We start from the raw sequence: 12,830 nt of genomic DNA on the forward strand, positions 1-12,830 counted from the left end.
ACTGAGACATATAACAAAGCTAGCGTTCATTTATTGCCTCTCTTTTCGGTGTCTGAAATGCAGTCTGTGTGTACAGTATGTCCAAGGTTGACCTTTGTGGTAAAATGGACAGGGCTGTTGGATATGCGTTTCAGATGCTGCCCGGATAGAACACAGTGAGAATGACAGAGATACCACGGGAGAGCACAGACTGATGTATACCTGGCAAATGTATACCTTGTTAATGCTAATGCATATAAGAAATGAAAAAGCATGTTTATACTGATATCATGAAAACTGCTGCCTAATTGGAAACCTTAATTCTGATTGATCATTTGATCAAATCAGACGGTGAGAAACAGTGGGTGATTTCATTATAATCAGTTAGAAAAATAGAGAGTGATATATATTGTTTGTCATTAACTCACTAAAGACTTGACAGAAATCCTAGACTGAAATTTGACAGGAGTGTTCTCCCGGACACAGATGATGCACTGAGGAACCTGATTATCTGATTGGTTGTTGGGTGAGTGTGTCTCAGTTGAGTTTCTCTGTAGTCTGAGAGAGTTTGTCTTCCCTGTGCTCTCACTCTCTGTTCAACACTGAGACCCCTTCGGTTCCTGCATTCAAAGATGACTTTAACATGGATTTTACTGGTCCTTACTGGGATTATCTGCACAGAGACTAAGAGTGAGTAAACTGCCTCTTTTAGTTCACTGGGGTTTTCACATTGAGAATGCTGAGGAAAGAAAACACTTATATTTGTGAATTATATACTCTGAGCAACAAGTTCAATATTGCATAGAAAATGTAGCAGCATGATTTATTCACATCTCAAATTAAATTAAATGTGAGATTAAAGTCCTGTATGACTACAGTTCACCATGGATAGAACTGATGGTGATAGGAGTGGGGAAATCATAATGTGTACGCTGAGGATATGCTGCAAAATATCACAATGAAATAATTTATTAATTAGTCCTAATAAACATCCTTGCTGATTTCAGGGTTAGTGAAGAGCTACTGAGATAAAATTAAAGAATATTTATAATACCTATACTGAGTTGTGTGGATGAAGTGTCTCTGTCATTTGCACATATTGACATGTATTTTATCAGCTTGTGCAGGGGTTTAAAACTTTGTGTTGTTGTGTGTTCCAGTGGTACATGTGGATATTGGTCTGGTCGGGTGCTCAGACTCAGATGGAGAGTACATGTATGGACTGGATGGGGAAGAGGTGGGCCACGCAGACTTCACCAAGGGCAAATTCGTTATGACACTGCCTGAGTTTGCTGATCAGTTAAAATATGAGGAAGGCACATATGAGGGGGCAGTTGCAAACCAGCAAATCTGCAAACAGAACTTGCAAGTAGCCATAGAATCTTACAAAAGTCCAGCAGTAGCAGAAGGTGAGTCGAAATAACGTCACTGTTTTAATTTTCTTCAGCCAATTTGAATCACTGGTACTAATATATGATAAGGACAATTCTGTTTGATGACATCATGATTTTCCACATGAAAAAAATTATTCAGTGCAGTTCTAGTGCATTCTTCGATAGGCAGACTGTCATCGAGATAGTTTTGGGACACTAAAGCCAAACTTAAACAGCTGACCAAGTAGGCCTAACATGCACATTATTATTGTACAAATGGCTGCAGTAAATGAGTTAACAATTTTGCTCATCATGAACAGAGTTCTTTCATGATATACAGTTCTTTACTTAACAGACACTTTATAGGCTTTATAGACGTCCAACATTAGTAAGGTGTGCAAATTATCAGCATTGATGAGCTTATAGAGACACTCTTTCTCTCTGGGACACCCCACTCTCACTCTCTCACTATCACTCTCTTTGACACCCCTCTCTCACTCCCTCTCTCGCTCCTCTTTCATTCCTCTTTCTACTGCAGTAATAACTGAGTGTGTCACTGCATACAAAAGGACTGGAAGACAGTTACGCTTTGTCTCTCCCACATTGTATGTTTCTCTTATGAACACAGTGTGTGTGTTTGTCATTGGTCACTGATGATAAATCAGTGAGTGTTTGTTGCACAGTAATGTCTTCCTGTCAGGGGGACACCATTTCACTCCTTTATGTTGTCCCCAGCCCCCCCCATGAGCTCCATCTACCCCAGACATGAGGTGAAGGTGGGCACTGGCAACACTCTCATCTGCTACATCACTGGGTTCTACCCACCCCGGCTCACCGTGAGGTGGACCAAGAACAACAAGAACGTGACCGAGAGAGTGAGCACTAGTCAGCTCCGTCCGAATCTTATTGACGGCTCCTACGACCAGTTCTCCACCCTGAAGTTCACCCCTCAGGAGGGGGACATGTACACCTGCACTGTGGAGCACTCAGCACTGGAGGGGCCCATGACAAGAGAGTTTGGTAAGACATAATTTTGCCTCAACAAATGATGTGTTAAAAAGTGAAACCATTTACCCTGGGTAAACTATATGCCCTAAGGCATTGTGAATTTCTGAGATAAAAGAAGATGCAGCTGATTATGTCTATGAATGTATATATTTGTATATATATATATGTGTGTGTGTGTGTGTGTGTGTCTTCCTCAGATGTTGAGGTGTCAGAGCCCAGTCTTGGTCCCTCAGTGTTCTGTGGAGTGGGTCTGACTCTGGGACTGCTGGGAGTGGCTACCGGAACATTCTTCCTCGTCAAGGGAAACCAGTGCAACTGAAACTGCATTCTAATGTGGCTTTCTTTTCATTCCCATCAGATCACAGGCATGCAGATTGCATAAAGTTTCTGACAATCTCTGTTTCACATGTTATTATTCTATATTATTCAACTCCCCTTCTGAAAATCAGTGTGTCAATGTTTGCTGTGGATTTTGACTGTCTATGAAGCTGTTACTGCAGTCTGTGTACAACATAATTCATAGCTTGTAGATACACACTTGACATATGATTTTCCCTGGCAAGTAAGATTCAATATCGCCTCTGATTTGGGTTGGTGATTTAATAAAGTCACTAAAAGCAAAACTGTATGAGTAGCTGCATGAGACACATTCATTCACCAGTGAATTGATTTTAATGTTTGAATTTAGATTAACTTTGCTAGATATTTCATGTAATCAATAAAAATAATAAAAGTTAGAAAATAAAATGATTGGTTTTATGGTTTTATTATTGAGTTCAAAATGTGCAGTCATCTGTAATATGTGTTCAATAACAGGACCAAGATGTTAGCAATGCCAAATGTATGACTTTGACTCCCAGAGAGCATACATACTGATATGAGTACACATATTTTTGTTTTAGTCACAATTGCTCACACGTTTTCTGAAACTTTTTTTTTCTTTTCAAAGCTCTACATACAATTATCAAAACCAAACACACAATGCAAAACATCCCGTATATATTTTACAAAGTGAAACACAATATTCTGAACTGTATTGACTTCAAACTATCGACTATATTGATATATTCAAACTATATTCATTTGATCTGATTTCCCATCAATAACTACAGACTATTATAGTGTGCAGCAAGTATGAGTGCTGGTATCAAGCACACTGCCAATAAAATACCCGTGGTTTTGCAACATATCAACAAGAACTGAAGGTTATTAGACCATGAGTGCTGGGATATGGGAGGTATAATGAGAGTGCACACTGATCCAGCACCTTTATAAGAGCCGGCTGGAGCACAAACATGACATGCCAGTGTCACAGAAAGGCAACAACAAGGACGGTTCTCTAGACTAAAACAAAAAATAAATGAATGAATTGATGATTACACTTATAAAATGCTTTTCAGCCTCGGCTTCATGTCTCATTGCACTGCATCACTGCACTGGGCCAGTGGGTGTGCATTTGACTGGCTGTTGAGCTCAAATATCAACAACATTTCACCAGGATCAAAGACAGCACCTTTAAATGTATCTAACTAAAAAAAATACAAATCTGAACCTCACCTTGTCCATGTCAAAGGTGAGGCTGAGTTTGAGGAAGGCTTCCAGTGGTGGTCACACTGTCATGCTGATGTGTAGACAGTGTAGTGCATATGATAACTGCCCATGAATGATTCATGTTGGACTGGCAACATGATATCTGAAACAAACCATCTGCCTCACATTGGCTTTGTAAAGGAAGAAAATTACATTTTCACTGTGGTTCTTAAATGGCTCATATAAATTATTATTATTAATAATAATAATAATAATAATAATAATAATACATCACATTTATATGCGCTTTTTTCAAAGTTCACAAAGACACTTAAATTAAATTAAATTAAAGTTGTGTATTACATGTTTCTTCACCCACCAAGTGCTGTCTATATAAGATCTAGTCAGCATAGTATAAAATCACTATAACATGATGATAAATAATTACTTAATTAATGTAGTTTGAAAGGGCACAATGTAAATATGTCTTTTGTCTAGAATGAAAGGCTGATATGGTGTACCCCCTCCTCCTCCCCCAAACACACTATTTGTATGGCAAGTTGTCATCCCATTCAAATCAAAGTCTGCAACAGTAACAGATGACAAGGTCCATCCTCTAAACACCTATTGGTCCATTCTGAGAAGTGCCTCTCTTATTACTCTGTACTTCTTGTGTATCTTCCTCATAGCTACTTAGACGGCAACAGTATGTCCTCTTTACAATACTTTGTTTCTGGGGTGATTTTTGTCTCTACACTTTTAGGAGTGGGTGAGTTTAATGCACTTCCTTTTACCACATGGCAAATAAGTACATGACAAGGAATTAGTACTTTTCAGTCTGTGTTTGATTACACATAGCCTTTACTCAGAGAATCCCTAGTCCATTAAAGAATTATTTTATCTATGTCAAAAATAGTAATAATGTTGTCGTAGTACTGGAAGACAATTTATTCTTTGTTGTAGGCATAGACCTAACACATGGAAGATGCCTTAATTGTAATGTGCGTATAAATGTTAATGATGGTATTTTTTTTTCTGCAGGTGGTTTTAATGGCTATTACAGCAGTAATATTTACCACTGCCATTTCAACCCAAATAATTTGAGTGATGTGGAGTTCATTTTATCCCTCTGGTTTAACAAGGCTGAATTCCTACAGTTCAACAGCACTGTGGGGAAGTTTGTGGGATACACTGAGCTTGGAGTGCATAATGCAGAGAAATGTAACAAAGACAAAGGGATTCTGGCACAATGGCAGGCCCAGAGGGACAGTTACTGCAAACACAATGTCCAGAATGACTTCAATAACATACTGACAAAGAAAGGTGAGCATGGGTAAAGGAAGAAAAGTGGAACCTATGAATCGGTCCTCAGTAATCATGTCTGTCAGATTTGGGTGAACATTTCTACACAGAATCAGTTATCACTTGTGGGAAGTGAGAAGCTTGTATTGATTTAAATGTTTATTGAATCCTTTCACATAAAGTAGCCTAATATCACAAAAACTGTCAAGGAATAATTCTGGATCATGTAGATGATCATGACTTTAAAAACTTAAACATTTAAGAAAACATAAATGTACTGAAATCATGATTTGTGGGTACTTATATTTCAATAAGCTTAAGTAGACTTATTTTTATCGATTAGGTATTTTTTTTTTTTATCTATCAGATGATTTAGAAACATCACAATACTAAATATAATTATTCCCCTTCCTCTGTGTGCATAATAATTATGTATATAACTATATGTTACAGTTGAGCCAGAGGTGAGACTGACTATGGGGAGGCCATCCACTGGTGGTCATCCTGCCATGCTGGTGTGCAGCGCGTATGACTTCTACCCAAAGATGATCCGCGTGACCTGGCACAGAGATGGCAAGGAAGTGACCACGGGTGATGTGATATCTAGCGAGGAGCTGGCGGATGGAGACTGGTACTACCAGACCCACTCCCACCTGGAGTTCACCCCCAAAGCTGGAGAGAAGATCTCCTGTGTGGTGGAGCACGCCAGCTTGACGGAGCCCAAGGAGTTTGTCTGGGGTGAGGACTGGCTTGCACTTATGTCTGGTTCAGCGCACATCTGTGTCCTCACGTCGTATCTGCTGTAGTTAATTCCATAAATGTGCATTGCAGCTAAGACACAATAGGATGCATGCAATAGCACACTAGATAACATCTAGACCTGTAGTTTCTGCACACTTTTCATGGTTTCACTCAAGTAACACTGCTAAGCTTTAAACTGCTTCACAGGGCCAAGATGTCTATTGGTACCAGTGTCTTTATGTTCAGACACTGATTACAAATGTTAAATGTGTATAAATGTGTGATTGTACGACCTCACACATCATGCGTGACGTGACGTGATGTTTTCACAGACCCCTCCATGCCTGAGCCTGAGAGGAATAAGATTGCCATTGGAGCTGCAGCACTGGTGCTGGGGTTAATCGTCACTGCTGCTGGGTTCATCTACTACAAGACAAAGTCCAGAGGTCTGTAGTGTGCATGACCAACAACCAACATGCATCCAGCAGTCAGGATAGAATATGTTAACACATGACACTGCATAATGGATGACCTTAGACACTCAGGACATACAGACAAGTTAAAGTTCATTTGGTTATTGGATATAAGCAGCGCTGGTAAACTGGACTATTTTTCATAGATTTTGTCATATCACAAGTGTTTTGAATGATGGTCTAATTTTAATGATTCATTTTCTAACAGGGCGGATCTTGGTACCCAGTGGTTAAAGTAAGTCATCAGTTTATGAGACATTTCTACACTTTTATTTAGCAGCTTATCTCAGAATAAGAAGTCTGAAAGGAAGGCTTATCCTCTATTTATAATTCAAATAATATAATAAATATAATATAATATAATTTAATAATATTTAGTAGTATTTGCTATTTCTGTATCACTCTATGGAATGAATTCTCGGTATGCCTATACATCATAAAAAAGTGATTTAATCCTTTGAGTGTTCTTACAGATCTGTCACAGCACGTGGAACTGACATTCAATCAATACATCTATCAAGAAATCAATCATGAATATCAGGGATGGTTACAATCAAGATGGCTGTCTGTTTTTCCCTGTCTTTTTTTTTAATCTTGCTTTAGAAATGTGAACTACTTATACCCATGAATCTTAAAACCAAAATATAGTTTTTTTTGCAGAGGAAGGGAAAACAATGCTTTGATATTTATTTCCTACCATGTTTGTCCTGTATCGAACACTGGTGATAACTGAAATAACAAAGAAGTTTATTTAAACTAATTTCTCCTACAGTCTCAGAGATTGGAGAGTTTATAGTGTGCCTAGTCTCACTAGTGTGGATTTGGCTCCCTCTGCTGGAATATCTCAGTGCTTGCAGTTAAATAATTCCCTCCTGAGGTTTTCTGTAGATCTTTGTTCATGACGTTTTGTCACTTCTGTCAATAATTGGTTTCAGTCACATGTAATCAACCACAATATGAAAACTTTCTTTCTAACAATAAAGTTTGGAAAAAAAACTGTTATGTCTCTCTCTGTTTATCTAACTCATTCTCTCTTCCCTCTTTATCTCTCTCTGTGTGTGACTGTTGAAGAATGTTTTTTGTAATCTTATTGTATATTTTGAAACTGGCTCAAGCATATTACAGTTATGTAGTTTGTGTAGTTTGATTTGTGTTCCACTATCCATATCTTAAAGAAACTGACATCATGACTTTATTCCATGAATAACAAGTTTACTGAGTTAACTGTTTTGAACCCAGTAACTCTGTCATCATACCAGTACTTATACTCTAATGATCTATTATTTTAAAATGTACTCAAATAAAGCAGCGCATCATCAAAGTCTAATTTACAGAAGACACCACCTGCTCAGGAAATTTGTGACAGGCCTCATTTAAGGCCTGTGTAGTTCTGTGTAACGGGCTGGTACACCCTGCAAAAATGGATGAAAAGCTTCCACACGCATGACATTGCCAGCTATACTGCCAAAAGACACCAGTTAGTGTGTTGGCAAGCTTCTATCAGCGTCAGCTGGGCTGTTGGTGGTGTTTGCAAGGTTTTGCATGCCTTTTAGGTAGTTAGCTTACTTGTTTTGGAACAGAACTCCATATTGCTGCTTTAATATTAATTCAAACACATTATGGCGTGACAAATTAACAGATAGAGAATTGAAATAGTTAAAACAGGACATGTACAAATTCGGAACTTTCAGTTGAAAACATTCATTAGAAGTATAAAGAATTAATCAAATATAACAAGTTATATTATTTTGATAAGGTAATCAAAAAGTTACACTACTATTACACTGCACTCAAAACCTCATGATTCAAATAATTTACAATTGTTTAGTTGTTGAAGTCAACTATTTACCATAAATGTCAGTTTCACATAACATTGTTCATTAAGTGTGTGTTTGTGTGTCTGGGTGGGTGTGGGGTTGGAGGGGATTGGTGCTTTGGGGGGGGGGGCTCAAAATTGTTCTTTGCCCAGGGCCTCCAATTTGCTAAAACCACCCCTGGGTGCATCATTATGATTTATTATTTTGTTGAGTGCACTGCCTTGCTCTAAAAAGTTCAGAGACTGACAACAAGTAATTCCTTGTAAGAAAAAGATAAAAGAAGTCACTTATTTCCTCAATTTCCAAACTACACATGCTTCTATACTGAAGCATGGGGGAGAGTCTGGGGAGAGTCGTCTGAGTTTTGGGCCTATATTGTGTTTGGCTACAGCAGCTGCTCACCAGGAAGTGAATACCAGAAACAGATTCAATTCCTGAAGCTCTTTTACGGTTACAAATTTACGGGTGTCCACGGCATGGGTTATCGTGCTGCTCTCATTGGGATAGAATGGAAGCGGTTTGCTGCCTGCAGAGGAAAAAAATCATCTTTGCTGCCTGCTGAAAGTTGGGCATTCTTTAACTTTATGCAAATGAGAGCGATTTGCTGCCTGCTGAGAGCCAATCCACTCGGCGTGTGTGTGATTTGGAAGCCAACGTAGCTCATAGGTAATCAAAAATATCGAAAAAAGATGGCAGAGTCTCGGGACTCTGTTACTGGAAAATATTTTATGTGAATAAAGGTTATCTACACGACTTTTTATATGTCTAATCGACTCGCCGTGCTACACGAATGCTGTGAGGTCAAACAGAATATTGTAGGTCTTAACTGAAGCTCTCGACTATTACTGTTAGCTTGCCGCTAACACTTTAACCGAAAACCCATTGGAAACACATAGTCGCTAGCTAGCTAGCTAGCTAACTGGCTGATATATATGAATTAGATAGAATAAATTAACAAATTATGAATTAAATGAATCAGCCCATGACTGACTGCCGCAACATCTATCATTATTTTTTGGGGAGTTCACAAGCTAATGTGCTACATTAGCGCAGCACTGCACCTGAACTTGCTACTTGAACTTTGCTACAGCCAGTGATTTTTCTGTCCACGCCCCTCAGGCGACTTTACGCCTAGCGATTTAACGCATGTAATTTGTGCCGTGGACACCCACCGTTAGTCGTCTTGAAGCGCAGGATGAAATAGTTACTCAAATGATCACACAGCAAGATCCTGATATCTCATCAGAGGATACCTTGAGCAGAACTTGATCAAGGTAGGTATTGTCGTGACTATGCGACTACTTATTAATAAAATAATCCCGCTCACTCGGAGGTTAAGTTCACACGTGAAACATCACTTAGTTTACTTAAGGTTCTGCACCAGTGGCGGCGCCAGACATTTTTTTCTGCAGGTGCTATGGGGGAGCTCGGCGTTTTAGCGAGGGTGCTATGAAATTAGGGTGATAGCCAGAGGTGTAAAAAGTACTGAAATGTTGTACTCAAGTAAAAGTACAATTACTTTGATGAAATTGTACTTAAGTACAAGTAAAATTACCCACTTAAAAATCTACTCAAGTAAAAGTAAAAAGTAGTTCATTTAAAATGTACTTTAAGTAAAAGTTACTTAGTTACTTTCAACAACTTGATCGGGGCTGCTCCTATATAGTGCAAAAAAGGACAAGGGGTCATAAATCCAATACAAAAACTAGTTATTTTTAATTAAAGGAAATCTTTAGAAATATAAGTGCAATGACATTAAACATGTCAAACATTAAACATGTCAACACAACATTTAAGAACTTTTGGGACGACATGTCAAGACATGAACCACATGACAGCTAAAATGCCGCTGCCCCACTGTATATTTAAACTTTGGTTACTTTACTTGTGTCCACCTTTAGAGCATTAGTCTACAAACTTCTTGTTGAGTTTGAGCAGCAGCTGATTTTCAAGGTGAGTAGAGTTCATCTGGGCTCGCTTTGCAGTGAACAGCAATCCAGCACAGCTGAAGAGTCACTCGCAGGCGGCCGTGGCAGGTAGGCCGGTATTGAGTTTTGGGGACAGTTTTTTGATATTCTGAAAGGAGTTCAGCAGATCCATATTGTCTGAGACACAGGCTAGATACCCTTCTAACTTCCCTTCACCTTCTGGACTTCATTGAGGAAAATAAATCATCTTCATCTGATGAATGTGGTCTAACTTGCTTCAGCCTCTACCATCCGGTCAAGGTGTTGTCTGACATAGACTAGACCTGTAGAATGACAAACAACATTTCTGACAAGTAAGTATTGAGCTGCCATCAAGAGTGCATCATAACACAGAAATAGCTATAAATAGCTACTTGAGATGACAGACCTACAGTATACAGAATGATAACATTATTTTCTATTTCTACATGTGTCACAATTCATAATCCTGAATTCTTGCTAACCAAGACCCCTGAGCATGAACATGAAAGACGTGCACGTTGCAAAGCCACCACTTATTGTTATCAATATCTGACTAAACATCGTGATACATTCAAGATAACGACATACACATCGACATTGACCAACTGTCTGACAACGATGGTGTGCGCATTCATCTCGTTCCTGTTTCAGGGCATAGGAGGCAGCCAAATGATTAGCCTAATATCAGTTTATGTGGTGTATTTCATTGCTGATGACCGATCTGCAGTTTTTAAGACAATATGAGAGACTGAACATAATAATGCTATGACCTGAAACGAATTGAAGACAGGAATGGAATTATTATTAGTCTATTGGATGACGGCTGTTAACAGAAGGATGGACACAAGGGGTGTACACGAGTGTATAGCTAGCCTAGCTAGCTAGCTAGTTGACGTTAGCATACTCAGGGCGGTTGCAAGTGCTAGCCAAAATGAGGCTACTAGTGCCATGACACGCATATTTTGCTTATTGTAGCAATGCTAACTAAACAACAAGAACGATGTCTGAACTACTAATGGAAAGGGACAAATACTGTACTCACCAACACATGCTTGCGCAGATTTGAAGATTCATTTTTATAAGCAGAAAGTTCTGTCTGGCGGGGCAAGCACAGCTTACACAGCATTATATAGCTGTCGCCTCTTTTAGGTTGGAAGGCAAACTGCTTGCTGAGATGTGGACACAGGGTTTCTTCATCTTCTTTAATTTTAACTCGCGGAAAGTTCGGTGTTTCAGCTTGTTGCTCCTCCGCACTATCATCTTCCTCCATCTGGTGACTCGGCACCGGTGGCTTGCATCGACTCTATCATCCTCTCTCGGCAGCATGCACCACTGGTGAGAATTGGTGTGCGCGATTCCCGCTTTTTGGTTTCCTTTCTTGAACTATGTTTTTTTTTTTTACTCAGTAACGAATGTAATTTCCAATGTAGCGAAGTACAATACTTCAGTCAAAATCTACTTAAGTAAAAGTAAAATTACCGATTTCAAAAACTACTTAAAAATTACAAAGTACACAAAAAAACTACTCAATTACAGTAACGTGAGTAAATGTAATTCGTTACTTTACACCTCTGGTGATAGCCTATGTGTCACATGGTTCTCTACTACTACAACAACTCCCCACCATATCGTCTATCATCTGTTTACATGTTTGCTCTATGAAGCGTCTTTGGGGTCCATGAAAAGCGCTAAACAAACCTTTTTTTTATTATCTAGGCTACTTCCGACGGACGCCCACATCACTGACAAAAGGCATACAGCATGTTATAGAGTCTGCAATCCCAAATACTTAACTTACTTTAAAACACTTGTGGTAGTGAGAGTTAAAGTTGGGTGCCAGGTGACCACTACCATGTCAGACAGAGTGAAATGAATCTTGGAATAGCACATAGAATTAACTAAAACAGTCAAGGAGTCAGAAATGCGTTTAAAAGGTATATATTATTTCAGTTCACAATCATCAATAATCGCATAGAACCTTATGTATACCTAGCACACAGACATACTGCTTGCCCTAGGATAAAGAGTCTGATTTTTTTAAGGCGGCTCCAAAAAAAATCCAAAAAAGAGGAAAAAGGTCAAAAGTTAAAATCTTCAACAAAAAAGGGCATCTTCGCTGCTAATCAACAGAAACGAGTCTTTAGTGACACAGGGCAATCAAAGCATGCAACAAATCAGACAGCTTTCATTAATGTTACACAGCTAAAAATACCTTAGTTACATTGTACTCCAACCACGCAAACTGTTCTAACCAGCTTTTACAAAAACTCCTTTGTTGGACTCCAAACATGCAAGGTGGATATTTCTGGAGTTTTGGTCTTCTCGGACCATCCTGAGCGTTCATGCTAATGTCACTGATGCTGCTAGCACCATGGTTAGCACCCTCAGTAGTGGTGGAGGGTTGACCTCCTTGACCACAACGTTCCTCTCCTTAAGAATCCACACCAGATACCCCTGGCATTTCTTCTTCTTCTACGTCACTCTCGTTTCTTAATCGTTCTTCCAAACGTGGACATTTAAGTAGCAAAAACCGATGCATTGTGATGTTAACTCTACCACGCACTAGCTCGCTTTCTCCTTCAACTGTTCGGTAACATCAAAGTTCACGCGTGCAACGTGAAAATTGGGTCAAAGGTAATGACAGAATGATTGCTCTGT

At 39.0% G+C, this 12,830-nt stretch overlaps 2 protein-coding genes across 2 annotated transcripts; both read left to right on the top strand.

The window, feature by feature from the left end:
• Window positions 1-492: 492 nt before the first annotated feature.
• LOC105889864 (H-2 class II histocompatibility antigen, A-K alpha chain-like) lies at window positions 493-2,776 on the top strand. Its single transcript, XM_031570151.2, has 4 exons — window positions 493-669; window positions 1,140-1,388; window positions 2,088-2,372; window positions 2,558-2,776. The coding sequence occupies exons 1-4, from the start codon at window positions 612-614 to the stop codon at window positions 2,677-2,679; spliced, it is 714 nt and encodes a 237-aa protein (XP_031426011.1). The 5' UTR covers window positions 493-611; the 3' UTR covers window positions 2,680-2,776.
• Window positions 2,777-4,597: 1,821 nt separating this feature from the next.
• LOC105889860 (H-2 class II histocompatibility antigen, E-S beta chain-like) lies at window positions 4,598-6,698 on the top strand. The gene is made up of 5 exons (XM_031570152.2): window positions 4,598-4,659; window positions 4,932-5,213; window positions 5,646-5,930; window positions 6,266-6,379; window positions 6,615-6,698. The coding sequence occupies exons 1-5, from the start codon at window positions 4,599-4,601 to the stop codon at window positions 6,638-6,640; spliced, it is 768 nt and encodes a 255-aa protein (XP_031426012.2). The 5' UTR covers window position 4,598; the 3' UTR covers window positions 6,641-6,698.
• The last annotated feature ends 6,132 nt before the right edge of the window (window positions 6,699-12,830 follow it).

This window comes from Clupea harengus, chromosome 7 (genome assembly GCF_900700415.2).
Source record: "Clupea harengus chromosome 7, Ch_v2.0.2, whole genome shotgun sequence".
Taxonomy (NCBI): domain Eukaryota; kingdom Metazoa; phylum Chordata; class Actinopteri; order Clupeiformes; family Clupeidae; genus Clupea; species Clupea harengus.

What these genes read in the sequence shown, in the direction of transcription:
- LOC105889864 (XM_031570151.2), top strand. Translation starts at nt 612, where the DNA reads ATGACTTTAACATGGATTTTACTGGTCCTTACTGGGATTATCTGCACA. An exon ending in AAGTCCAGCAGTAGCAGAAG is followed by an intron (nt 1,389 to 2,087) that starts GTGAGTCGAAAT and finishes TGTTGTCCCCAG; the next exon opens with CCCCCCCCATGAGCTCCATC. An exon ending in GCCCATGACAAGAGAGTTTG is followed by an intron (nt 2,373 to 2,557) that starts GTAAGACATAAT and finishes TGTCTTCCTCAG; the next exon opens with ATGTTGAGGTGTCAGAGCCC.
- LOC105889860 (XM_031570152.2), top strand. Translation starts at nt 4,599, where the DNA reads ATGTCCTCTTTACAATACTTTGTTTCTGGGGTGATTTTTGTCTCTACA. An exon ending in CTCTACACTTTTAGGAGTGG is followed by an intron (nt 4,660 to 4,931) that starts GTGAGTTTAATG and finishes TTTTTTCTGCAG; the next exon opens with GTGGTTTTAATGGCTATTAC. An exon ending in TAACATACTGACAAAGAAAG is followed by an intron (nt 5,214 to 5,645) that starts GTGAGCATGGGT and finishes TATATGTTACAG; the next exon opens with TTGAGCCAGAGGTGAGACTG.